General features: G+C 49.6%; 1 protein-coding gene across 2 annotated transcripts in view; it reads left to right on the top strand.

Annotated features, from left to right (window-relative positions):
• Window positions 1-25,372, top strand: part of KCNG2 (potassium voltage-gated channel modifier subfamily G member 2) — a 61,624-nt gene extending 36,252 nt beyond the window's left edge. For both annotated transcript variants that reach the window (XM_055706035.1, XM_055706034.1), the window contains one exon: window positions 21,989-25,372. In XM_055706035.1, the coding sequence (XP_055562010.1) occupies window positions 21,989-22,801 (813 nt within the window). In that variant the 3' untranslated portion in view covers window positions 22,802-25,372. The remainder of the gene's footprint in view (window positions 1-21,988) is intronic.
• Window positions 25,373-25,911: the final 539 nt, after the last annotated feature.

A 25,911-nucleotide genomic window follows, 5' to 3' on the forward strand; every position in this document is an offset into this window, starting at 1 on the left:
TGCTTCAGCCTGCCAGGTCCTGCCCCGGGCAGGGGGCTGAGCCCCCGACCCCAGCACCCTCTTGCTGCGAGGCGCTGCCCTCCCTGCTGCCCGCAGAGGGGAGGAGGTTGTCACCTGGTGGGAGGCCCCCGCTGGTTTGTAGCACTGCGAGTAAGAAGCGTGCTGGTGGAAAATGGGTGCAGCAGCACCAGAGAGAGCCCTGCGTCTGCCCGAGCACCTGCCGATCGACAAGAGTTGTCCGGTTCGGAATCGGGCTGGTTCAGCAGCAGCCAGAAAGAAAAAGAGACATTTGGTGTGTTGTTTGATCTGTGATTTGTTATCTTTGTTTTAAAGGCTTTTTCTGGTCTAAAGTTTGAGGATGGTAGTACTGGGTACTAATTAAAACTATACTGTCGTAAGAATTTTGTAAAAATACTGTTTCCAAAACACATGCCTTTTACTGCAGTTAGCCAACAGTGCGCTAGTATGCTGGCATTTTAAGCATAAGGGATATCTTACAGCAGAAAACTGAGAGGTACTTAGTGCTCAGATGTTCCTGGGTTTAAGCGAGAGCTGAACAATCGCTTTCAGAATTACCAGAGCTCAGGCACTTTGTATTTTTCTAATGAACTGACCATAAATAGGGACTCATAATAACAGGCTAATAATATTTGTTGGGTGGAGCAGGGTAATAATGAGGATAGAGCAAGCCTATGAGGGAAGCTGGGATTTCTTGGTAAGCTGGGGTCGTTAAAAGGAGCACGTTTTCATAGTCAAATGCAAGTTTGTACAATAAAGATGAATGCAGACTTGCTTTTGCAAAAGCAGAGTCTCATTCCCAAATGGGACTCTAAATGGGATTTAGGGTACAAGCAATTGAATGCAAGTTCCAATTTGTAGCATAAAGTCAGAAGGGTTAATGTGCTCCTTGAATACCTAAGCTGGGGAGTAGTGATCAAAAGCTGGAAGATGATTTTGTGCCAGTACGCAGCATCGGTGAGACCGACACTAGAACATTGCATTCAGTTCTCATGTTCATATTTTTAAATGGTGCATTGAAAAATTGGAGAGGGTGCAAAACCCTATAAATATTAGACACCTGCAGAAAATGCCATACAATAAGAAACTTTAACATTTTGGTTTATTTAGATTATCAAAAGGAAGATGAGTAGATTAAGCACACATAAGTGGTTTTTATGGGGGGAGGAAAACTGTATCGTCTAAAGGACCTTTAAATTAAGCAGGGAGAGGATGCGTGGTTAAAAGCTGAATCCTGATAAATTTGTATGGGAAACTAGGTGCCAGTATTTAATACCATGGTGATTAATTACTGGGGCAGACTAGGAAGAGTGGATTTTGTATTTTTTAAGTTTTCAGTTCAAAGCTCACTGCCCTTCTGGAAGGTAGCTTTCAGCTAAACACACTCTGCTTCGATCAAAAGTAAATTACTGGTTTCAGTTCAAGTTACAAAGGTGAAATGCGTGCAATACAGAGGACCTCAGAAGAAATGATCTGCTGTTTTTCGGTGCCCTTAAATTCTAAAAGCCCAGAGCTCCTGCAAATAGGCTTTGTTCTGCCCTTTGCACAGGGAAGGTCTGTGGACAGAGCGGGAACAGTTGTTTTTCTGAGACAAAGACAGTTCTCCAGCGCAGGGGACAGGTGAAGCATCACTCCTTACATTGCTTAGTTCATCCCCAGCGTTCCTCGCCTGCTCCTGAATCAGTGAAGGTCAGCGCTCTACTGCAGCTGTAATTAGTCATGTAGGAGTCACACGGAGTGACTGGTTTTGGTCCTGCACAAATGGATGTCAATACCCATGTAGGTCTCTTCAGCCTCAGTAAGACTGGGCAAGGAGCCAGGCATCTGCCCACATGGAGCTGCTTGTAGGATCAGAGGCCTGGCTGCAAACTCCTTGCGTGTCATCTGCGCGTGGTTCAGCGAGCCTGTGCAGCTCATCACATAACGGGTGCGGAGAGAAGAGAGCTTGCATGGATTCAGAGTCGTGTTCATCACCCTGAGCTGCATTCCTGTACCTAGTTTAAAATTCGTGCCCAGGGATAGCTCTTTGGTCTGGTTTTTCAGTCTCCTAACAAGCGCAAAATGCATGTACGTCCCTCCTGGCTATGGAACAAATAAACAGTCAATGTTATTTCAAGGACGCACCGTAGCCTGCATGTACGTTTTCCAGGCACGCGGGCTGGCATTGCTGTTGCTGGGTTCCATGTTGAGCTGTGGCGGATGCTCTGGCTAACAGGCAGTGGGCTTTTCCTGAAGCTGGTGTTTTCCAGAAAACAAAAGCTTTATGTGCCGCCTATCTGTCCTGTTGCTGCTTCAGGGAAAGGACGACGAACCAACCATGAAAAACCTGTGCTGGAGAGCAGGGTTCATACCAGCCCCAGTAACGCCCCAGGAGCGGGCCAGCTGTTACACCCAGTGATGTCCTACAGAGGTGTCAGTGACCTACACAGATGCAGGCGTGGGACCGCAGAAGTTAAAAGACATTACCAAGTGGGTGAGGAGATTATTTGAGGTGCCTGCCTATCTCTTTTAAATACAGAAGACTCAGTCATATGTTTTGTCAACTTTATGAGCGGCTCCAGATGTTGTAGATGACAGTGGCAATCCCAGGTGCTTTAGCAGGAGCAGGAAGGATCACGTTCCTGTGTACCGTAGCCAGCTTACTAATGGTCACCCTGATTTACCTCAAGTGTTACTCCGTTTTGGAAGTAGTATCGTGTATTTCAGATGCTGTGCAATTATCAATAAAATTAACAGACCTAAACTACTTTTTACTTACCAAACTAGGACAAATATTTTGTCTTGTCAAATATTTTTCTCGTTTAGCTTTTATTTATTGATTAAATAAAAACCACCAATCCAGTAATGCACATAATAGCTGCTTCTGGAAATTTCAGAAAAGGGACACTTCAAATGTATAAAGAAAATGAGCCTGTGAAGAGAGTCACATTTTCCATGTAAAATAACAAAGCGATAATTGGTTTTTAATTTCAGAATTATTCAGAATGGGAGATTTCTATGCAAGATCTAGATTTAACGGTGAAAAGTCCCCTCTAAAGGCAGAATACTGCTGAGACAAAATCGTAGCAGGAGCCCTCAGGCACCGAGTTCTTTCAAAACCACCACAAAAATGATCTCCAGGTCGTAAATAGAGCTAGAGGCATAGATTAAGGCATAATGCTTAAGGCATTTTAGGCATATGATCCCTTCAAGTGGGCTTCTCAGCTCTCTAAAATGGCAGGCAACGGGTGACTCAAGGAAGGCAGCTAATACATCACAGGAGCCTTAAACCAGTTGGGGACACATGACAGCAAATGCTTTAGCAAACTGAGAGCTGATCAATCAAAAGACATTGAGAGATTCAACTGAAAGCCAGGTGGTCATCGTAGTAGACACCTCCTTTTTCCTTGGTGAAAAAAGAAATGTCGACCATTTCTATATGAAGAAGAATGTTTCTTTCTTTTCTTAGACTGTCTTCCCCATCACAGAAAAGAGGTGGTGGACTCAGAGATTAGCATCAAGCATTTTGTCCTGATTCACAAAAGCGTTTATAGGCCTGAGCCACGCTGAGCTCATGCATTTGTAGCACCACAGTGTAAAACAGGAGAAGAGCAGAGAGTACCTCCTTCTGCACCACGCTTTCCAGCGCATGGGGAAAAGCTCGTCAAATTAAAGATGCTGGGATAGGAAGTTACAGTTCAATAACCTTCAGCTGAAGAACGTTACAACAAAGAGAGAGACTCATAAATAATGAAGTTAATAATAGCTCATAAAGAAGCCTGAAACTATTTAACCTCGAAACTTAATTTACACACTGTGCTTCAACTATCATGTTGGTGAGGATGGGGAATAGATAAATCGCGAATGTGCGTTTCAAACCGTCTTCTGGCTGAAGATTTCATTTCACAAAGGTACACACAAAAGTAATTTCAGACAAGGTTAAGGGAGTGTCGTATAACGATTCTCAACAACTTTCTGTGACGAGCTGATGCAGTGACTGGACAAGCGGCGAGGTGGGTTGGACACGGGCTGGATGGCCAGGCCCTGGCAGTGCTCGCCAGTGGCACAGAGCCCAGCTGGAGGCCGGTGGCTAGTGCCGTACCCCAGGGCTCCGCGCTGGGTCCCCTCCTGTCCAACGGCCTCATCGGTGATCTGGAGGGTGGGCAGAGCGCACCCCCAGCGAGGCGGATGACGGCACAAGCTCTGGGCGGGTGGCCAACGGGCCAGAGCTGTGCTGCCATCCCGCAGGACCCGGGCAGGCTGGAGGGACGGGCTGCAGGAGCCTGGGGAGGCTCGGCAAGGAGAGGCACAAAGTCCCGCACCTGGTGAGGAGCGGCCGCAGGCACCAACTGGGATGTGCTGGGGGCCGCTGGCTGGAAGGCGGCTGGGCAGGGAAGGACCCGGGCGTCCCGGTGGACACCAAGTTTTCCATGATCCAGTGCTGTGCCCTTGCAGCAGAGAAGCGGCCGGACCGGTATCCAGGGCTGTGTCAGGCAAGGAATTGCTCGTGGGCTGAGGGAGGGGATCCTTCCCCCCTGCCCGCACCGGTGAGGCCGTGCCTGGAGCCCTGCGTCCAGCTCTGGGCTCCCCAGCACGTGAGAGGTACGGGCGTGCTGGAGAAGGTCCAATGGGGGGCCAGCAAGATGACCAAGGGACTGGCGCCTCTCTCCATGAGGAGAGGCTGGGACTGTTCAGCCTGGAGAAGAGAAGGCTCAGGGGAATCTCATCCGTGTGGGAGGGTGCAAAGGGGACAGAGCCAGGCTCTTCTCAGGGGTGCCCGGTGACAGGACCAGCGGCAGTGGGCACAAACACGGGAGGGTCCCTCTGAGAGTCAGGAAACACTTTTTCATGGTGAGGGTGGCCGAGCACTGGCACAGGCTGCCCGGGGTGGGGGGTGGGAGTGGGATCTCCATCCTTGGAGACGCTGAAAAGCCTGGGCAGGGTGCCAGGCAGCGTGGGGGCCCTGTTTGGGCAGGGGTTGAGGGTCAGGGGGGCAGGACTAGGTGACCTCCAGAGGTCCCATCAGGCCTCAAATCTTCTGTGATTCTGTGCTTATTACTACGGATTTGTTTAGGTTTGCAATCTAAATAGGTAGCTAAATAGGAAGAAATACAAGTATTCAGGGCCTTGGTGTGTCAGAAATGACAAATATTTTATTGAATGAATGGTGTCAGCTTGTCCCAAAACTCTTGCAGTTTGAGGTACTTCTGGGTGGGGAAAACTGTCATTTTTACCTTAAATCTTCCGTGTATTTCAGTGAGAAGTACTGTAAAGGAGTAAGACAGTTGTTATTGTTGGTGCTGCTTATCCTAAGATGGCACTCCGCTTGAGATTCTGGAACGAAGCTTTTCATTACTGGGGAGCTCGTTTTTAGCACTTTCTTTTGTGAGTGTTCAGCTGTTTTTCTGCATGTGGTGCTGAAACCTTCTTGATTTTAGCTCAGAGCCACATGTTTATGTGATGCATAGATGGTTTGTTTTCATGAATGAAAGTCAATAAAATTGCAGCTTGTGCTTTTCCTTTCTTTGTGGAATAAACTGTTCTAGAAATTACAGCACGGTCCACATGAAACACGTATTTTAAAAAATCTCCCCGCTGGTATTATGGATAACTATTTATAGTGTGTAGACACTGAGGTGACTTTTTATAAAAAGAATCTTGGGGAATTGAGCTAGCTAATTTCCCCGGGGAGCACCTGTGAATTTGTTACACTGTTCTCTCAGCTCTGCTGTTGAAAAGCAAAAGCCATGTAACAGTAGCACCAGTGGTGGCGTTGGAACTGATGTACTGACATACTGGTGCCCTGTGTGGCTGGTTTGCATCCCAGGTTGGCTCGGGACAGTTCAGGCCACAGCTGGCCAGAGGTCAGGGAAAGACCAAAGGACTCGGCAACAATTGTCACCTGCCTTTGCTATGACATCGAGCACAGGGAAGTTCCTGTAGACGAATGAGTTGTGTTCACTGTCACATTCGCCTCCCCTGGCTTGAGGGACGTGGGACTCGCAGCACTGCTGAGCTGTATTTTAACTAAAAGTAAGGTGATTCTTATTTTTTTCTTTCATAAGCTTAAAGGAAGCTTTCTTTTCAGATGGTACAAAACTGAAAGTGGTAACACACAGTCCAGCTCACGAGGTTTGAGAGCATCCCTTACCCACAGCCTTAGTCATTGGCAATAAGAAAAGGTTTGCTTTCTTGTTGGTGTGCTCAGTCTGGCTCGTCTAGTTTCATCACCTGTCCAGCGTGGTCCTGCTCTTGGGTTGTGAATGCTTTGGGACACACTTAAACACTATAATGGCTATAACTATCACCATAACAGAAATAAAAGTTACATCTATGCTGTTCAAGTCCACGGGCACATTCCTTGAGCCTGGGGCTGCAGGCTGGGTTTCTAAGCAAGGAAGTTTTTTTCTTTTCCTGAGACCCACTTAGTTCATGCAAGATGCAGTTACTGTGCAATACCCTTAGAGTCCAAACCTGAGGAGTAACTGCAAAGTTCTGCAGTGCAAGTCTGAGTCATCATAGCATGCTCTCCCAGCTCCTGTCTGATGGTCAGAGAAATTTGCTGTGCATGTTGCCTTTCAGACAGCTCGCGTTTGCCTGAAAGCAGTTGAAGTGATGAGGCTTGAAAGATAAAAATGGTGTTGCTTCTGTGGGACACACAGAGAGCTTTAAAATCAAGGAGTTGAGAACCTCTGCACTGCTCTGTCTAAACCTTAAATGTTGAGTTGTGTGGTTTTTTGAGTGGTGTGCATCGTTCATCTGACTCCCATGGAGTTTGCAAATATAAGACTAATAGCAAAATGTTCTTTGCAAATATCAAGAAGTGGTGATTATGTCCTTTGATCATTTTGCTGGGAACTGCACTTGTCTATGAATCATCTGAATGATACAGCCCTTAATGTAAAAGAAATACATGTATTAATCTTTCCTTTGTGGGTCTGAATCTAAACCTTTCCCAGCTGTTAGAGCCTATCTCTGTCTCAATTTATCTTACTGAGTTCAGGGTTGTTGTAATCTCACACCAGGGCAATACATTTGGTGCTGGGAGCCCTGATCAGCAACGCTGTGGCACAACATGCTGCCCGCTGACTGGCTCTGCTCGCCCCTGCCAGGGCTCCAGCTGCCTGGGACCCCCTGGTCAAACAGCACACCACCCACCAGTTTTGCCAGCTCTTTTCAGAGACAGTCTTTCCCCTTTGCAAGGCTGCCTCAAGCTGCTAATGAGTAGAGAATGTCTGAAGGAATGGTTGGTTATGCTTGGTATTGGTTGTGCGGACAGAGTGCTGGGTAACAACTGCGTTTGGAGAGCTCTCACCATTTCTTCTCAGCTTGCTTGCTTCTCTTGGGGAAAAAAAAATAGATTTTACTTTGTGCAGTCCTTCCTCCCCTGGAGAAAAAAAAAATATCCAGCTTTCCTGCTTGACTGAAGCTATTTAAACTTTAGCAGACGTATCTAGTTCTGTCATGGCAGCTCCTTCAAGAAAAGATAAAGGAAACACAGTCCCAGCAAGAAAATCTCTCTCTGTTGTGTCAGGGGCGTAGGAGAAATGTTGTATTTTCTTTCATTAAGAGTTGACTTCAGACGGGGGGGTGGGGAGCTGGCTCGGTGGAACAGGTCTGCCCGGAGCCCCCCCGGTGAGCCACAGACCCTTTGCTCAGAATTCCCCACTCGGCAGAGTTCGTGCCCGGCTCTCGCCAGCTTTGGGTCTCACTGCAGCAGCATCTTCTGCCAAGTGGCTTTTTCCGAGTAAAGAGAGAAATCCTTATGGGACAAGGGGCTGCCCCGGAGGGTTTTGAGGGCAGCAGGTTACAATGCAGACTTTGGGAACCACCCCAGGCTCTCTGCAGTGTTTCAGGCTTAGCAGGCAAAAAACAGAGAGTATTTCTCTGCGCTGTTAGCTTGGGCATGAGGCAAGCGTTGTATAAGGCAAAATTCCTGTTGCCTTGTTAATAACTTTCTGTTGTGCCAGTGAACTCTCAGCCTACAGGGTATCTTCTCATGAATAAATAGCAGGCTCAGGTCTTCTTTTAAATATTGTATAAATATGCTGCAACATAACATTAGTGATAAATAATTAAACGCTGCTAAGACTCTGCCATAAAAGCATTGGTAACTTTGTCACATTGTTACTGGCTTATGTTTGGTGGGTCACCCAGCAAAATATGCTCCATATTTAATTTCTTTAGTATTTCTTTGGTTCCGCCACCATAACTATCTGTACCTACTAGTGGGTTTATTCTCCTGACTTCCAGGTAAATCACCCAGGGAGTCTCTGAAGCAATCTCATGACAGTAGCTGCATGGCTTCCACTCATGTTTGTAGAATTACTACAGGTACTCAGTATAGCCTGCTCTGTGATACCCTGAGGGTACAGCGTAGCTCCTTTACGCCAAAGGTTGCTCCACCACCTTTTGCAAGAGAGCTTGTGCTCTGTGGGCTTGTTGAGTACTGGCCTGATCTTCTGAAAGAGACATCTTTCATTTCTTTGTAATAAAAGTATCATCTGGAAATTTAATCTCAGAGCTCCAGGGTACGTTGCTATCAATTCTAGAGGTTTGGAAAGAAAGAAAGCAACCAGATTTACGTTTGGCTAGACCTCCAGTAGCTAGGCTGAGGTAATGAGCTGATGATTCATGTGTACAGCACTTAGAAAAATTGCGTTAAATCCTTTAACATTATAAATGCTTACATTTTCATTGCTTAAAATGTAGTGGTTGAGATGAAATGTAGAAGTTTTTGAAATTGGGGACTTTTTGCAGTATCCGTGGAGACATTAGATTCCAGACAAATTAAATTATGAGTGGTATAGAAATGGAGAAAAAGAAAAAAAAAGTTAAAACATTTTTTGCAATAGGTTTTTAACAAAGGCTTAAGAAAGGGCCAGGAGAAAACTATAAGGTTGTTGGATTTTCTAAAGGTAAGCATGTAAAACCATGAAAAAGATGGCACTGAGTACTATCAGCAGCATTTTTGAGAACAGCATAGTTAATTCTAGTCTATGTAGAACACCACACTCAGTCAAACTTAGTGTAATTTTTATGAAGTTATAAAGTTTTCTGAAAAAAACACACCTTCTGATGTAGATACTTCTGTGAGATGTTTGAATTAGTGGCATACAACACCATTCTTTAATAAAAATGGCATTTTCAAAAACTTACCTCCCTTACTAAATGTTTTAAAATTTTCTCTTAGATCTCGAAGTAGCAGCAAACTAACATGAGAAATCACCATCCAGTGGCAGTGCACACAGGCATGCAGGTGTCTGGTGTTAGCCCAGAGCTACTTGGTGTTTTGCTGATGACTGGGGAGAAAGCATAAAACAATTGCAAATGAAATTTGCAGGTGGCACAGAAATGACACACTGGTCAGGGACTGGAGGTGTCTGGCACAGTTAGCTGATGTGAACTTGTGGAGGTAACGATGTGCATCGAAGTGCGACCTGTAAGTGTAGCATGGAGAGGGCGAAAGACTCTTGGGCAGCAGGCACTGAGAAGGGATGTTGAGACGCTGGTGGCCCACTGGATGTATGCAATTGCCCATCCAAGCTGCTAGTTGGGAGGGAGAGCATGACGCTTGGCATGCTGTGTCTGGTACCCATTAAGTAGGTAAGTTGCAAAAAAAGTCAACTATTTAAAATCTGAGAATTCTCTTTATAGTGAGACACTAGAAGAGTTTTTCATGCAGTAAAGAGCAGAATAAAAGAATGTCTGTGGACAGCAATGAACAATAACTGGATCCTGCAGCTCAACAAACTCATGTTCTAAATAAAGAGTATTACAGTGTGGGTAATTAACAATGGAAACCATTTATCTAGAGATGCTTGAGTACATCTCATGTAGTTGTTAAATGCATTCTGTCAGTCCTTCTAAACATGTCTCAGCTCAGTGGGAACCATGTGTGTGATTCATGAGCCACTTGGTGAGACACTCTGCTCTGCAGGGGGTGAGCTCAGGGGCCTCTTTCTGTCTGCAGGGATGGGCGAGCCATCACTATCCCGTTCCGGACTCCTTGTGCAGGAGCTCTGATCTGACCCCCTGGGCAAGGTGCCAGCATGGATGCTGCACGTCTGGGACTTCCTTGGCCCTCCTCTGTGGTCAGACCTGAAGTCATCAATACAATGAAATGAGCAGCGGCAGTTCCTAATTGTGATTAAAGCCAGCTGCCTGAAAGCCTGGAAGCTTTCTGAAGAGGAGTGGCATGGCATGAGTCTGGCCCTGTGAAGGCAGCATCCCAACCAAGGTACCAGGTCCAGCACTGGCTGCGTTTGCGGGGGGTGCTGCAGGGGCTGGGACACATCGCTGGTGGGGCTCGGTCCCAGCATTAGCTGCTGCTCAGACTTGAGCTTGTGGGTCACTCACAAGGTGGGTGCCTCAGCCAGAAGGGGCTGTTCCCCAGGGCACATGCTAGCCAGCCCTCTGGCCACTCACTGGCCAAGCCCCCGTAGCCCACCTGCCCACACAGGCACATGCGTGCGCTCCCTTTCCCTCTGCTTCAGCTCGTTTTCTGAGCCCAGATATGAGTAGGAAATTGAGAGAACAATGTGAAGCCATCCAATACATCCTGAGCCGTGTTGGAAATTTGGCACATGCTGCTCTGGGTAATGACGGTGACAGAACAGAAATTGCAGCACCCTCCTGAAAGGTCCGCGCACTGTCTGTGGGCAGGAGCTGTGGGTATATTCCCCCAGCCCACAGCTAGTTGCCTTCATACACAGTAGAAATATTAGCTGATTTAAGGCAAGGCATGCAGTTCTTGCATTCAGCTCTGCTGTTGCTGTTGCCTTGAGCAGAAAGAGAGGATGTGGGAGAGTGCAGGGGTTTGCCGGGGTCAGATCCACCTTGCAAAAATCCGTCCACTTTGCAGGCGCAGGGGTAGCACTTACAGCACATCAGTGCAAGGGCGGTGGGTAGCAGGCTGCCAGCTGCGGCTGAGCCGCTACCAGCGGGAGAGCAAATCTGCCCACAGGCAGCATAAGCAAATCCTTCACTGCCTTTCAGATAATAGGATAAAGGGAAAGAGGCCGGGGGGGGGGGGGGAGGTTGGGGGGGCGGGCGCGGAAGTAGGTTTGGAAAAAAATGTAAGAGGAAAAGAGTGAGCTTGACTCTGTCCCCCTTTCCTCCAAGAGAAAAACCAGATACCCCCAACTTTTCTAGCAGGTTACAGGGTTGCAGGAACCAGTGAAACTAATGTGGGTCAGTAAAATAGAACCTGCGATGAGTGGGAGGCAGGAGGAGGAAAACTGTTTCTAAAGCAGGGATTGAAAGAAGGGGAGGACTGGGAGAAGTAAGAGGGAAAATATACTTTAAAATTCTGAAAAGAATCAGTTGTTCTTAATACAGTTAGTAAGTGAGAGAGGGAGAGAGAAGACTGAGATTCTCTTTTAGTATGAGACAAGCTTGAGGAGAAGAAGAAAAGAGGATGGTGGGTTTGGGAAGGATTCTAGACACAGCCAGGTGCCACCACAGCATCGTCTTTTCCCAAGCGTTGGGTAGGTGTGAAGGTGTTGGGAATGCTGCTGCTTTGTAACGCAGCCCTGTATCTCCGGGGCTGGTCCTTTCAGAGGAAGGTGCAGGGTCTTGGTGCTGTCACTCCCTGGAGAGACTGATGGGCTGCGCTGCGGGTTGGTGCGGGCTCGGCCCCGCTCGGGTCCTGCTGTGTTTTGATTGATGCTGCCACTTAGGGGAGACACCCCCCACCTTTGTCTGTGCAGTCCTGCTGTGTTTATGAGGAGCAGGTGTGCTGTAAGGGCCAAGTGCCATTGCTCAAGTGTTTTCAGCAAGAACTGTGTCTGTCTTGCTTTCCAGCACTAGGATGGAAAATACAAGCTAGGATTATTCTCCAGAAATCAGGAGATTTGCTAATTTGCAAGGTAACTGGGTTTCTTCACGTAAAAACTCAGGATCAAGCATTTGCTTAGGTTTGCAGAGAATGGATTTTTACAAGAAGCATTGTAGTTTCCAAGCCTTGAGGGGTACGATGCCTCTATCAGACCTAGAAAAGAGTGGGCTGAGGAGGAAGATTTCTAGTTCATGTGAAATCAGGGGGAGAGGGGGACATTTGTCAGCAGGGAGGCTTCTGGTGCTTCATTATTCTCTTGTGGGGTTTCTTTCATTCAATTTCAGTGGATAAGTGGGCCAAAACCAAGCAAAACTTTCTGGAAATCTGAAAATGGAAAATTCCAAGGGATTTTTTTACTCCAAAATGCCAAGAACATCAGTGTTTCTAAAGTGAAGCTGTTCTTCAGAGGACATGGTTGCTTGGTGAAATCCTCATTCTCTTCTCTGTGCGGCTGCCCTGCCCATGGCAGTGACTGCGGCAGCCGAGCCCCGTGCCATGTGCCCGTGGTGCACCTTGCACCGGCCCAAGCACGGGGGCTGCACGGGGGCCATGGCCACAGCAGCACAGCTGTGCCACATCTGGGCGTTCCCTACGGAGGGGGTCTGCCACAGGGCAGAGCTGCCAGAAGGCAAGCGATAGTGGCCCATGGCACCCTGCCTCGAATGCCGAGGCAGTTGATGAATTTCAAATATAATACCTTGTTCTTGTGGACCCTTGTCTTCTGTAGCCATTTGTCTTCAGGCAATTTCCAAATGAGACCAAGATGTGGTAAAATCACCAAAGCAGACCCCAGGTACAAACCCAGCCTTTTGACTCAGAATTTTTGTTTAAACAAAGGCAGCAAACCTATTCTTGTACGTATAGATTGTAATTATCTAAATATAATGAATAGCCTACTAGTGTCTTGCACGCATGACAGATGTGGACAGCCAGGCAGGGCTCCCAGACCCCCCGAGGCCCAGCTCCAGCAGCATCAAGCACATCGTTTCCTTTGCTGGCTGTACGGTGAGGGCAGGTAGGACTTGGAGGGGTCCTCTGAGGCGAGTGTGGTCGCCTCATCTTAAAAGGGCTCTGGCCTTCCCTGTCCTTGCAGAGGGGCTCTTTTGGAGCCTCATGTGCCTGCTAGAATCCGCATTCCAAAAGCTGCTATAGCTGTTTCTTCTCCTGCCAGCACGGTCCTTTCAGTTAGTGATGGGTTCTCCTTGCGAACAGCTGGTGCAAACTGAGTCTGTCCGGGTCCCTCTCCTTCCCCTCCTACCTCACTGCTGGTTGCCGTTGCTGAGCTGATGGCGTTGCCTTTCCCCACCACTCCTGAACAAAACGCCAGGGTGACTTTGCACTGAGGAAGATTCAGGAGTGATCACATGTCCCATTCTGTGGGCTGAACTGCGGATTTTAAACAGGCAGGTCGTAGGTGGCGACAGCAGTGCTCACAGCAGGGCCGGGCAGACCTGCACGAGAACTTCTGACCGTGCCGTTGAACAGTGCTTCTCTTCCCCCTTGGTATATTTGTAGACAGCAAACGTGTCTCTTCTCAGCCTTCATTTGGTGATGGTAAAGTAAATGCATTGAAATGTCTATTTTTAAGATAGGTTTCCCGTTCTGCTAGCCATCCAAGTAACCTTGGGTTGCTCTCCAAACTCCTTCCAGTTTGAATCATCCTTGTTGAACGTGGGGGGTTCCTGAACAAATCAAATCCTTCACTTACATACAGGGACCTACCACCAAGCTCCAAATAACAAACGATGGTTGGTTTGCATGCGTGCATTTGGTGAGCAAGAAAGAATTGGTGTCAAAGCTGGTTTCAGAGATGAAGAGCACAGGTTGTGAGACGCTGCCTGTCCTCATTGTAGTGAGGCAGATTACAAACACGAGAAAACCAAAGAAATGCGAAGTGAAGGGAATACTTGCCCATGAGGAGGTCACTAAGGGTGAGCATGGAGCAGAGTCTTAAGAGGTGACCTCAAAGAAACGTTACCCAGGGTGTATTGCCCCTCCCTAAGTTGGAGTGTAGCCCCTCTCCCGGTGCATGGTGTGGTCAGACCGGGAGACAGCAGCTCACTGCTGGATCATACTGGTCCCTCTGGCTGCTCCCAGCTGCAGTCACAGTCTGAGGAGTTTTAAGATGTTCAGTGTCTTTACACACACACACACACCCACACACACACACGCCACCCCCCAGCCTCTCCAGGTGAGTTGCTGTGCTGGTCCTGATAAGCATCTCAAAGTCAGGCAGTTGATGGTGTTCTGCTTCATAGGCACTTATGGTCTGTTTTATTCTTTATATATAGTTTCTTGCTTCTTACAGGTTTTAGGTTTTGGTTGCTTTGCATAAAGTAGAGCCAGATAACATTTGTTTCCCTCTTACAAACGCTGTCGCTTTTGGAGAGGTGTGTGCTAAAAGTAGGTGCAGGTGTGAGAAAAGCTGGTTGAGAAGAAATTAACGAGGGGGCATTTCGTGCATCTGTAGTACTACTTGTGTGCTTTCCATGCTTCCCAGCACCTCTGCTGGGGCAAAGAGAAGCAGGACAGTGGACTGAAGAATTTATCTGCTTGTGGCAGGGACTGTAAGTGAAGGAGGCAGGGGAATGGAGTACAACAACAGTCTGACCTGGTAGATGGTTGATTGAATCTCCCGTGTCTGTGTCTTCTTCCACACACAGATGCATATGCCACACCCATGCAGCCAGAGTACAGCTGGTCAGACATCTACAGCGTTTGCAGGGGAAAAGGTGACAGTTAAACAGGTCTCAAGGCTCAACATTTAAGGCTTAGAAACCCTGGTCCTACCTACAGCATCTAATTCTGGTGGTGCAGTTTGGGGCTGAGGGGGCCCGAAGCAGTGGGCTGCCGGTGGCTTGGGCAGCCCGAGGAATACAGCTGGTTGCCCTGTGGCCACCTGTGCACGCATGCCACCTGCCGCCCCTGCCCCTTGCCCGCCAGCCGCCACCCTGCGTGGGTGAACCCCTTGCGCACGTGGTGGTCTTCTCTTCCCTCCCGCTGACTGCCGGCCACTTCCAGAGCTTTCCATGAATGCAGCAGCCATTTGGCTCTGTGGCTGCATCAGAAGTGCAGTCTGAGGCCCCAGTGCAGGGCGCGTGCAGGTGTTGCTGCCTCCCTAACCCCTTGGGTGCACCACTGCCACCGCACAGCTCAGCCTCCGACCTTACACGCTGATCAGGCTCCGCTGGGGGGTTCAGCGCACCCCAAAGTTACCTCCTAGCAGCTCCCGTAGTCAGCTGGCATCTCCCTCGCTCTGCTGGTGTTCCGTGTGGATTTGCAGCTTCACTGGCAGAACGAAAGGGACAGGCTGAGGGGTTCTGAGCGGTGGTGTGGGACTGTGCTGTCTCGGGATCAAAGGGGATCCAGAGAGCTAAGGCTAAAGCAGGTATAGCTCCTGCCCACCTCCTTGCCCTTTCTTGTCAACAAAGCCAGGTTGTACAGGAGCGGTTGCACAGGAGCTACCTTTTCTCCACGATACACCTGCAAGATGTTAGCGGGAGCCCTCCCTGCTGAAGGCGATGCTTGCTCTGTGGCTCTTCTAGCAGCTGGGCTGAAGATGAAGCACGAACTAAGCTCTACCTACAGATCAGAGTGTGTACAGCAAGAAGCAGAGGGCTCTTTCGTGGCCCCTTGGTGACTTTCAGAACAGGAACTGTTCCTTTGAATTCACAGCCAGCCAGCTTTAAGGACAGACTGTGCAGCAGCTGAATCATCTTTGCTGAGGAGCACAAGGAACACTGAGAGCAGGCTGGCTGCGAGTTCAGCCTGACCCTGGCTGCAGTGGCAGATGGGCGCTCGCCAAGCCCATGGGTGGTCTGTGGTGAGGGGAGCGTGGTTCGTGCAAGGGGAGCGTGCCTGTGCCCGAGGGCAGGGAGCGATGCTGCCCTTCCAACAGCAGGTCACGTCGCAGGAGTCACACAGTCACCCTTACTGTGAAAATTATCTGGATGCTTTCATCAGAAAATCACTTTGCATCAGAAAATTGCTTTCCATCAGAAAGTGCCAGTGTGAGCACAATCATTAGGTTTTGTTGGGGAGGCAGATTTTGGGGAATGTTGCCGTTTTACTGGAATTTTCCTTGGGGCAGGGTCCTTCGTTTCGCAGCAGTGGCTGGGGCAAGGCTGTGCCCCAGCGCCGGGCACCCCAGGCTGGGCAGAGCAGCCGCAGGCTCCCACCAGCCGCTTGGCAGCGGGGGCTGCGCCTCTGCCACTCCAGGCAAGTGCTGCAGGTGCCGAGTGGGAGTGGAGGGTCTGTCCTCTGCATCCCCTGCGAGCTCCATTGGGAGGTGGCTGAGCATCGCGCCCACCCCCACCGCGGTCACCCGTAGCCGCTGGCTGGGAACTGGCCCGCTCTGGGCAGTGCTGTGGCCAGGCTGGGGCAGACCTTGTGCAGCAGCCTCAGGGGCTTTGGGGGTCCCTCCAAGCTGATTGCCGGTGCTGAGACCTCACTTACGTCGGAATTTCAAGTTCCACATTGTTAAAAACCAGAGAACGGTGTGCAGAGAAACACTGGAAATGCATGACCCCAAAGCCTCAAGGAACAAGGGGCAAGTGGAAGAGAACAACATCATTTTAGAAATGTTGCAGTTTTAAAGCTTATGTAAGTATTTTTATATGCAGTGCCTCTCATGTTGGGGGCACGGGGGTCTTAACATGCGCGTTTGCCAGGGAGGGAAATCTTCACTACAGGGGCAAGTGGGCAGCACTGAAACTTCTTCCCCAAAGGTACTGCTGAGCTGCTGAGCTTACCAAAATGTGTGTGCAAAGCACCATGAGAACTGGGGCGGTTAGAGGTGATCTGGCTTTTGACATCTTCTAACGCCAGCAGGGGAGATGGTGTCAAAGCCTGCACAAATCTGAAGGAGAGGCAGAATTTCTTCTCAGGAGATGGGTGGACAAAGGCAGGGTCACAACATCACACAGTGCGCAGGGCAGAGCGTTCCTGAGGCGCAGCACAGGGAGGTACCCACGGAAGGGACCCCACAAGCCCAACCAAAGTGTTCCCGAGAGATGCCTGTGAATTTTAGATGGACCATGCAGAGCAACGAGTGCAGCTGAATTTTAACTCCAGTGACACCAGCTTTCCTTTTTGTAATTTTCCTTTTGGCAATGGAAATGTTTCTCCAGAAGAAAGATACTGTGGTTGGCTTTTTGACAGCAAATTTCTATAGATCCTACTGAAGGAGACTCACTTTAATTTGACTAAACAGAATTCCTTGCTGAGACCTTCCTTTCTTTTCTTGTGCCCTGAGATGACATTAGTACATGTCCCCAAAATCCTGTGCAACTGCAGGTATTTCTCCATACCCAAGTAATTTCTGCACAGGGAAAAAAAAAAATCTACTTGCTGTTTGAAAAAAACCACATGTATGCACATAAACAAACATACACATCTTGTTAAGAACAACTGTTTCCATATTATTTTTTATTATACCACTTCTTTTGTAATCAAAAACCTAAGATATTGCTTCTTTAATGGTACAGTTATATGCATATTAAAAAATAAAGAATGATAGTCTTTTAATACTAGAAAAATGCAAGGAGGGGTGTCCTTTATGATTGCCATTCTTCCTGGTTTTTGTTTAGACCTCTAAAAGACAAAAAGAAATGCAATTGTTATGAAAACTAAAAAAAGGTTTTCCTTGGGCCCAGTTTCATAAAGCTATATATAAGAATGTAATTATAAAAATGTATCCATTAGATTACAAGATGGAGAACTAGCTGTTTTGCTTGCAAGAAGTAAAAAGGCAGTATGTATTTGTTCGTGTACATGTTTGTGGCCTGGAGTTAATAAAACTTGGTCTTTTTTGAGAACACACAGATTTGCTACAGCTCTGGTTTTGGCAGGATGCTATCCTATTCTGTTAGGACTTGTTTTTCCCATATTCCAATGGCTGATTAATTCTTCATTACTTTTTTCCATTTCTGTGTGTGTTTCTTTCTGCATGTTTTTGTTCTGTTTTCTTGAATGGAGAAGAATCTCAAAACCCTAAGCAGAGTTACACCATCCGGTTGGACTCTAATACACAGTTAAAAGTTTTAGAAAGAGAAAAATTGCCTTATTTTTTTCTTTTTTTTACATGCTGTACTCAAGGGGAAAAAAGAACAAGGAAAAGCAGCTGCAGCTGAAAAGCAAAGCGCAAAGAGCATGAAACGTGTTTTTTCTCATATTGTTTTTGATTTCATGTGAGGATAATAATAGCTTATACTTAGATGATATTGAAACATGGTCCAGGGGACAGGAAGACCTTTAATTAGCAAGACAAAGGCTTCTGGCAGGTTAATTGATACACAGGGCTGTTTTCTAAAAGCCTGTTCAGACCCTCTTACTCTCAGGACAGCCTTTGGACAGAGCCTGGCTTGTTCAGATTGCAGTAGGTTAATAACGATACTGAGGAAGACGAGCACTTTGCTGAAGATAATTATGCATTAGCTAAAAAAGGGGATTGTTTCATCCCATTAAAATGAACTCTGTGTAGCAGAGCGTCATCGCTCCGCTATACTGACCATAAACATCTCAGCATTCACAGCGCTAGCTGCCAGCTGTGGGTGCTGGGAAGAGTGGCGAAGCAGCAGAGCCCGAGGTCAGCCTCGACTGGAGCAGGCAGGACCCCCCCTGCACGCGGGGCACGGGGGCCAGGTGGGTGCCACCAGCCCCTGGTGCCCAGCCCAGCGGCTCCTGCGCTGGTGGGCTTGGTGTTGTGCTGCGGGAGGATCAGAGACATAAATAGCAAAGCTGTGGGTTTGTGAACCTACACAGGATAAACATGTCAGCGTGTGGGAGGGCAGAGAGTCTTCTGAAAATCATCTCCACTGGTAGTCTGTTAATGAGGAGCGATTTTCACTCTGCTTTGCTCCCACACCGAAGCTCATGCACAGAAGGACTTTGGAGAGTTGCCTTTCCTTATGCACCAAACAGCGCCAGGGGAATCAGGTGCTGAATTAGCTACTAAATGCCTTCATGTCTTTGTAGCTCTGCTCCAGCGCTAAATTCTCCATAGGCTTCACTGACTTTCTTAAAGTTCTAGTGGCATGAAAATGATACACGTGCACGTCAGAATCCAGAATGCTTCCCTCCAGCTAGGTCTCCTAAGGCAGCCTACAGCTCAGTGTCCATCCGTGGTGGTCCAAGCCGTGATGGACCTTTCAGAGGAAGCAAATGTGCACATCGGGGTTTTTTCCTTCTTGCCACTGCTGCCACTTGGCTCAAGCCACAGCCATTCCTCTATGGGCCATCGTCCTTCTCAGCCTGACCCTTTCGTCCGTGTGCAAGGACAGCACCAGGAGCTGCAAATCACCTGCAACCACTGCCCTGAGGCACGAGATCAAGATATCCTGCTGTGAGATTCCCAGGCAGGGGGCTCTGGGATGGTATCAGTCTGACGGCTGGTTTTTTGGTAATAAGGTGAGAAGTCACAGTGGCACCAGCCGTGTCCCTCCACTGGCCCTGTGGCCTTTGGCTCTGGCCCCCAATTGAAAGTGGAATAAAAAAATAAATATCTGTAAATACAAGGCGCTACAACCTTTCATTGTGTTAATACAAGGACCACAGATGCCGGCTCTGAGGATTTTCACGTTCTGTTTTCCTACTGACATCTCCTTAGTCATTGTCTTAGTGTCTTTTAACCGTGGGGTGGGGAAGGTGCCTTGGCCTTTTGGTTATCGTAGTGCAGTAACTCGAGGCTTTGTGCTCGGTGTGATGCTGCTGCTGTGGCTGCTGGCAGTGCAGCAGCCCTTGAAACGTGTGTCCATGTGTCCAGTGTCGCGTTGAGCCTGACGAGCGGGCGGAGCGGGCGGGGGTACAGCCCTCCCGCCGAGCCACCAGGGTCGGGAAGGACCCCCGTGCTTTCCAAACTCCCTGGCGGGAGGAGTATGGGTGCAGCTAGATCCAGTCCTGGTCCCAGACCTGGTCAGTGTTTTAGATCTGAGGGTTTCTATGTCCAACCGCGCATCAGAGCGAATGTTTTCCTGCCAGAGCCCCATTTAAGGACTTTCACTGAAACAGTTTCACAAAACTGAATAGAAAATAGATGCTTTATTGAGGCAACAGATATAGCAAGTTCAGAATTGCCACTGCAATATAGTCTTTATATATAAAGTCTTACTATATAAAATAATAGTCTTACTGTAAAAAATCAAGCTCAAGTTAAGTGTACAGTGCTTTTGTTAGTAATATTGTCCCAGGTAACATCCAACATAGTTGGAGGCACAAACCTTACCGAAGAGGCATCGTTGCTTGGAGAGGAGAGAGGTCCAGGACCGTCAGCCTGTCCCATAGGGAGAGTTCTCATCCTCGAATCAAAAAAAAGATTCTAACGTGCCAGGTTTTATACTTAGGGCACAGTGGGGCTACGTCACTTGCTGTGTGCGGCTTGGCCCCGAACGAGGTGTTGGCTCGGGAGGGCCAGCGCGGAGCAGGGGGGCTGCGGCGCAGGCACAGGCACGGTTGCAGATGTGGGGATCTGCCTGCCTTCACCACAGCCGCACAGGCTGGGACGCCCCCCCTCACCCCGGGCATCGCTCACTTGGCTTGCCTGTTAGACCACATCCCTTACCAGTCGTACAGGCTCGTCATGCTGCTCACATCGTCCCAGATCCACTCTGGGCTGGACCCAGTGGTTGGCTCTCGGGTGAGGATGGGGCAAGCCCAGCCACCCCGGCGGCCTGGGGGACGCTGTAGGGAGCCCACAGGGCAGACATCTCCCCCCTCCTCTGCTGTTTGCTGTCACTGCAGGGAAAACCTGGGCACGGGCGCTTGGGGAGGGGCGAAGTTAGGATGCGGTGCTGTGCAGTTAAGATTTCCTCATCTCCGCCTAGCAAAAGGCACCTGCACCGAGCGTGTGGGCAGAGCTGTGTTTAGATGTGCGAGGTTCTCAGATTCCCCAGTGGTGAAAGGGCAGACAGCTTGGCACAGCCTCGCCGCGTCTGAGTGATATTTTATTGCTGTAATTTAGCATAGGCAAGCAAAATGAGGTTTTACATTGGTACCTTTTGGAATCAGTGGGAGTCTCACACCCCACTCGTACGGATGGACTCCTACGTCCATACAAGAGTTTTCATGAATTGTTCAAACTGGCTCCCCAAATAAACATACACTTAAATATACACATGCCTTCTGCTCAGAGACCCCAGAGCATTAACACTTCTACATGAGCATTCAGAGGAAACAGCACTAGCACTATAATTGTCCACATCAAAATCTGTTTGTTTAGGGAAGCTGATGATTATTCAGCTGGAGCTCCTAACAGTGATGTAGCGGAGAATTGCCATAGTATTTGTGCTGTTAAATTAACAGCCAAGGAGCAGCCGTCGCCACTGTTACTGTGTGTTGCCGTTCCGATGCGCCGGGGCTGGCTTGTTTGCAGGCAGCGTAAAGGGAAAGAGCGAGCCAGGGTTCTCTCCCTTCGTTGTCCAGCGAGTGAGCCTGCAGGGAAGAGCACCTCTGCCAGTGTCTCAGAAAGCCTGGGGAGGGCATTGGGGTCATTAGTTCTTACAGGTGAGGTAATTAAAAATCCTTATCGCTCCAGGCCCTCCCTCTATTCTTGTGGTACTGATTTCTTTTAGAAATACCCACATTTATCGATATACTCTGTATAAGCTTTTGGCTATAGGGCTAGTGCGTCAATAAATGTTCTCTGGAACATAAAAAGTATTCTGTGTTCTGTGGATAATAGATTATAGATGACTCTGAGCACGTAACATAAAATGCTGCAGGTGTTTATGAGCCATTTATAAGCAATTCCTGATTGATCAGGAAGGGAGGGAAGGATCACTCATTTATTAAAAATCCATGTATCCTGCACTGATCCTCCCTAAAGGGTGTTACAGGCTCGGTTAGAACTGAGGTGTGAGCGCCGGGCGCCTCAACAGGCTGGCGGGCAGCTGATACCACCGCACTGCATGCCGGCAGCCCTGGGGTACTCCTGCGGGTCCGTCGCCTGTCCTGCAGCAAACACGTCACTGGTAGCTCTGGTTTAGTTACGTGCCCCAGCTGCTCGTGACAGCCCTGGTTTCACTTTGGTACCTCGTAACGCATGGCAGTTTCACGTGGGGCTTTCCTGTAAGAACCCCGACTCTCTGTTTCTTTGGTTCGCTCTCTGGCTAAATCTTTTTCTTCCCCCTTTCTGTGTTTCCCTGTCCTCCTCCCCAGGGCGAGTGCTCGCGGAAGTGCTATGACATCTTTGTGCTGGAGACGGTGTGCGTGGCGTGGTTTTCCTTTGAGTTCCTGCTGCGATCCATCCAGGCAGAGGACAAGTGCGCTTTCCTGAAAACCCCGCTCAACATCATCGACATCCTGGCCATCCTGCCTTTCTATGTCTCTCTCATTGTGGATATGGTCTCCACGAAAAACAGCAGCAAGCCCGGCGGGGGAGCTGGGAACAAGTACCTGGAGCGAGTGGGGCTGGTGCTGCGGTTCCTGCGGGCTCTGCGCATTCTGTATGTGATGAGGCTGGCGCGGCACTCGCTGGGGCTGCAGACGCTGGGGCTCACCGTGCGCCGGTGCACCAGGGAGTTCGGGCTTCTCCTGCTCTTCCTGTGCGTTGCCATGGCCCTCTTCTCCCCGCTGGTGTACTTGGCTGAGAGCGAACTGGGAGCCAAGCAAGAATTCACAAGCGTCCCCACCAGTTACTGGTGGGCTGTGATCTCCATGACAACTGTTGGCTACGGGGACATGGTGCCTCGTAGCATCCCTGGACAGGTGGTGGCCCTAAGCAGTATCCTGAGCGGGATTTTGCTGATGGCTTTCCCGGTCACATCCATCTTTCATACCTTTTCCCGCTCCTACAGCGAGCTGAAGGAGCAGCAGCAGCGAGCAGCAAGCAGGCAGCTGCGCCAGCTGGAAGAGAGCACCGAGCTCCCAGGCGGTGGTGGTGTGCCGGGGCTCGGTGCCACATCCCCACCAGGTGCTGCTGGGCAGGGGTGTCAGCCTGTGGCTGAGCAGGGGGCTGAGAGAAGCTGGTGACTGAGGAGCTGAAGAGGCGCGTTGGCAGCACAAGAAGCGGTGGACGAGGCAGGGCCGGTTCTGCAAGGGGGACCTCCGGGACTGCATCAGTGCAGGGAGGCACACGCAATGTGGTCTCTAAGGACCAACCTCTGATCTGAAGGACCCTCTGCAGAGTGCCCCTGGAAATACTGAGCGCTGCACCACTCCCTTGCTTCTTGTAGGGCTTTTCTTTTCTATTGGACAAGTATTTTTTGCAAGCCCCAAGGAGCAGCCATTGAATGTAGCCTGCCTGGAGAGCGGGGGACGTGCCGGCTGCGTGGGGTGCGTTGGGTGCCCCCTCCTCGCGGCTCGCGACACCCCTGTGCCAGGCCCAGCCAGGGGCTCCCCGGCCACGACACCCCATGCCAGGGCGTGGGTTCGGGCAGCCCCACCGAGGAGCGCAAACCTCAGACAAGCCGAGGGCAAGGGCGGGAGGGCAGAGCATCCCTTCAGCTTTGCTGGGGCCGGGGTCTGCCTGTAGCGCAGCCCGGGCGGCGCAGCGCAGCTGCCGGCTCTGGCTCCTGCTGGCACCGTATGCATCAGTTAGTAAATACGCGTATTTACCGCCCTAAGCTTTGTGTCTTAGCCCCATGTCAGAAATATACAGACAATCTTCCTGGCTATGGTACTGAATGTTAACTTGTTTTTTTTTCCTTTGCTAACAGTTGAATATAACAAATGTCTTTACAAGTCATGCCATTTCTCCTTCTGTTACCTATTTCCATCTCTCATGTATGAAAAAAAAAAAAAAAAAAAAGTGTTTAACAGACAACTAAACCTGTATGCTCACAGCCCGGGAAGGGGAGGGTGGCGTTAAACCAGCAGCAGCAGCTCCCGGCTCTGCAGCCCCTTCCCCAGCGGCTGCGCTGGCTGCGCCCGTGTGCGAGCGGGGCGATGCCCGTCAGCACCGTCGCAGGCTCTGGCCCCTGCTGCAGCGTGGCGCCGTGCTCCACCTGACCGGTAGTCCTTTTTTCTTTTTCCTGCTAAGAAAAAGACAATCTTGTAATCTAAAACCTACAATTATTGTTCTGCCTCTTCTTCCTAATTCTCAAAAGACTTAATTTAAGGGGAAGGTAAATCCTATGGTGGAATCTGCATCTTTGTTAACCGGTGGGACGCCAGGAGTGCCAGCCCCTTCCCTGGCAGAGCTGTGCCGCTGGTCCAGGCTGGCATGCTTGGGGTCCGTCAGCGCGCTTGCAGGTGGGATCCCATCAGGGGATGGAGGGAAGTGGAACATAACCGCCTCTGGTCCCCATGCCCCCTTTGGCAGTGAAGCCAGGCAGTGTCACCCTCCATATTCTCCTGCCGGGAAGGGAACACAAGCTGACGTACTGAGGATGGGGTTTGTCTGGTTTGGGTTTTTTTGCCTCAGCATCTGTTGTTAACACCAAGCCTACATTAGCAAACTCCCATGTTAAGCCGTTCCTTACAGGAATGGAGCAAGGGAAAATAAAAGGTTACACTATTTTAATAAAACCGAGCAGCTTTGTTGCTGAATGCTCACAGCTGGTGATGTGGGGGTGCGGGAGGGAGGCAGGGTGCCACGGTGCTGATGGGAAGCCGTGCATGTGGGGGCTGCAGCCAGAGCCCCACGCCATGGGGCTCTCTGCCCCACAGCAGCATCGCTACAGCACCGCCGCCCCACAGCTCAGAGCAGCAGGTGCGTTACACAAACAGCCCGCAGGCGAGTGCCGCGAGAGATGGAAGCAGCAAACCTGCCCCCGACCCTGGGTCCCCAGACCCCCAGCCGCATGGAACTGAACGCAGCCGCGCTCGCCCAGGTGCTGCTGGCCGGTCATAGCCCCACCAGTGGGACGGCAGCCCTTGTGCCGGGCCGGGGGGGCGAGGGCTGGGGGCTGGTGCCTGGGCTGACTCAGGCTGCTGGCAGAGCGGTACCAGCACTGGGCTGCTGTGAGTCATGAGAGATTTTCATTTTATTGGTTTTATTTAAACGTGGTTTCTTGCATTAAGGCTTATTAAGATTTGGCTTCAGGGGTACAGCTTTGCAGCCAGCCAAACGTAAATCAGCAGCGAGCGGTGGGGGGAGGGCAAAGTGTGGCATGGTGCCGGGGGGGCAGAAGGGCATTTATGGTGGTGGTTGGGTGCTCGGTCTGCAGGTGGGACCCAACATGCACCAGGGGAGCCCGTAAGTTCACCTTCCGGGTACCTTCGTTCTTGTGCACCAGGTGCTGGCTGATGCTCTGCCGCAGGTGTGAATGCAGGAACCACGGCTAGCGTGCACGGAGGGGGCAGAATACATCTCCTCCAGCAGCAAGGCCCATGAATGACCAGCGGCATGAAGTTTACTGTTAGAAGAACCATGCTGGAGCAGAATGAAGAGTTTGACGCTCGTGGTGCTAACAAACAGCCATGAATGAATGCTGCCTTTGGCCCCGCAGCACGGAACAAACCAGCACCAGGACAGCTAACTGCAGCTCAGCAGCTGTTTGGAAAACAGACTGATGACACACACCATGTTATTGCTCTGCTCCTTGAAGCTGCTATTGTCCTGCAATAGTGAGTTCTTTATATTTTTCAAAAGGCACATAATTAATTCCAACACACACGGAGTTTTAATAAAGTGACAAAACCTCCTCATTATGTCTGTTAGTCAAGGCCTGGCTTTTAATAAAGTTTCATTTTATCTGTTGAGACGACAGATGAAGAAACAAATATAAACCAGGAACTTTTTAAACAAATTATTTTCGGAAGCTGTATGAAGTTGCAGTGCACACATTGCCAGGCATGAGCAATCCCCAGAGGAGAGCGAGTCGCCGGCGCAGCTGTTGTTACGGGTGATGTTTGTTGCTTTGGATCAGCCGCTGGAGAAGTGTTGCGTTTGTTGTGTGTGGTGGTGGTTGGGGTTTTTTTTTCTTTGACACAGCACACACATGATTTAAGGCCATTTATCTCTAACGATAATAAATGCCACACTGCTGCCTGCACACATGCCGGTGCCAGCAGGCAGTTACACACATTTCTTTGAAATGCAGTCTGGTGCTTCATGTTTGCAGCATACTGCTTTTGCCCCAAGGAAAAAACAATTCCTCTCTCCAATGGGACAGACTCACAGCAATGTGAGCAAAGCT

Source organism: Falco cherrug, chromosome 3 (assembly GCF_023634085.1).
Source record: "Falco cherrug isolate bFalChe1 chromosome 3, bFalChe1.pri, whole genome shotgun sequence".
NCBI classification, from domain to species: domain Eukaryota; kingdom Metazoa; phylum Chordata; class Aves; order Falconiformes; family Falconidae; genus Falco; species Falco cherrug.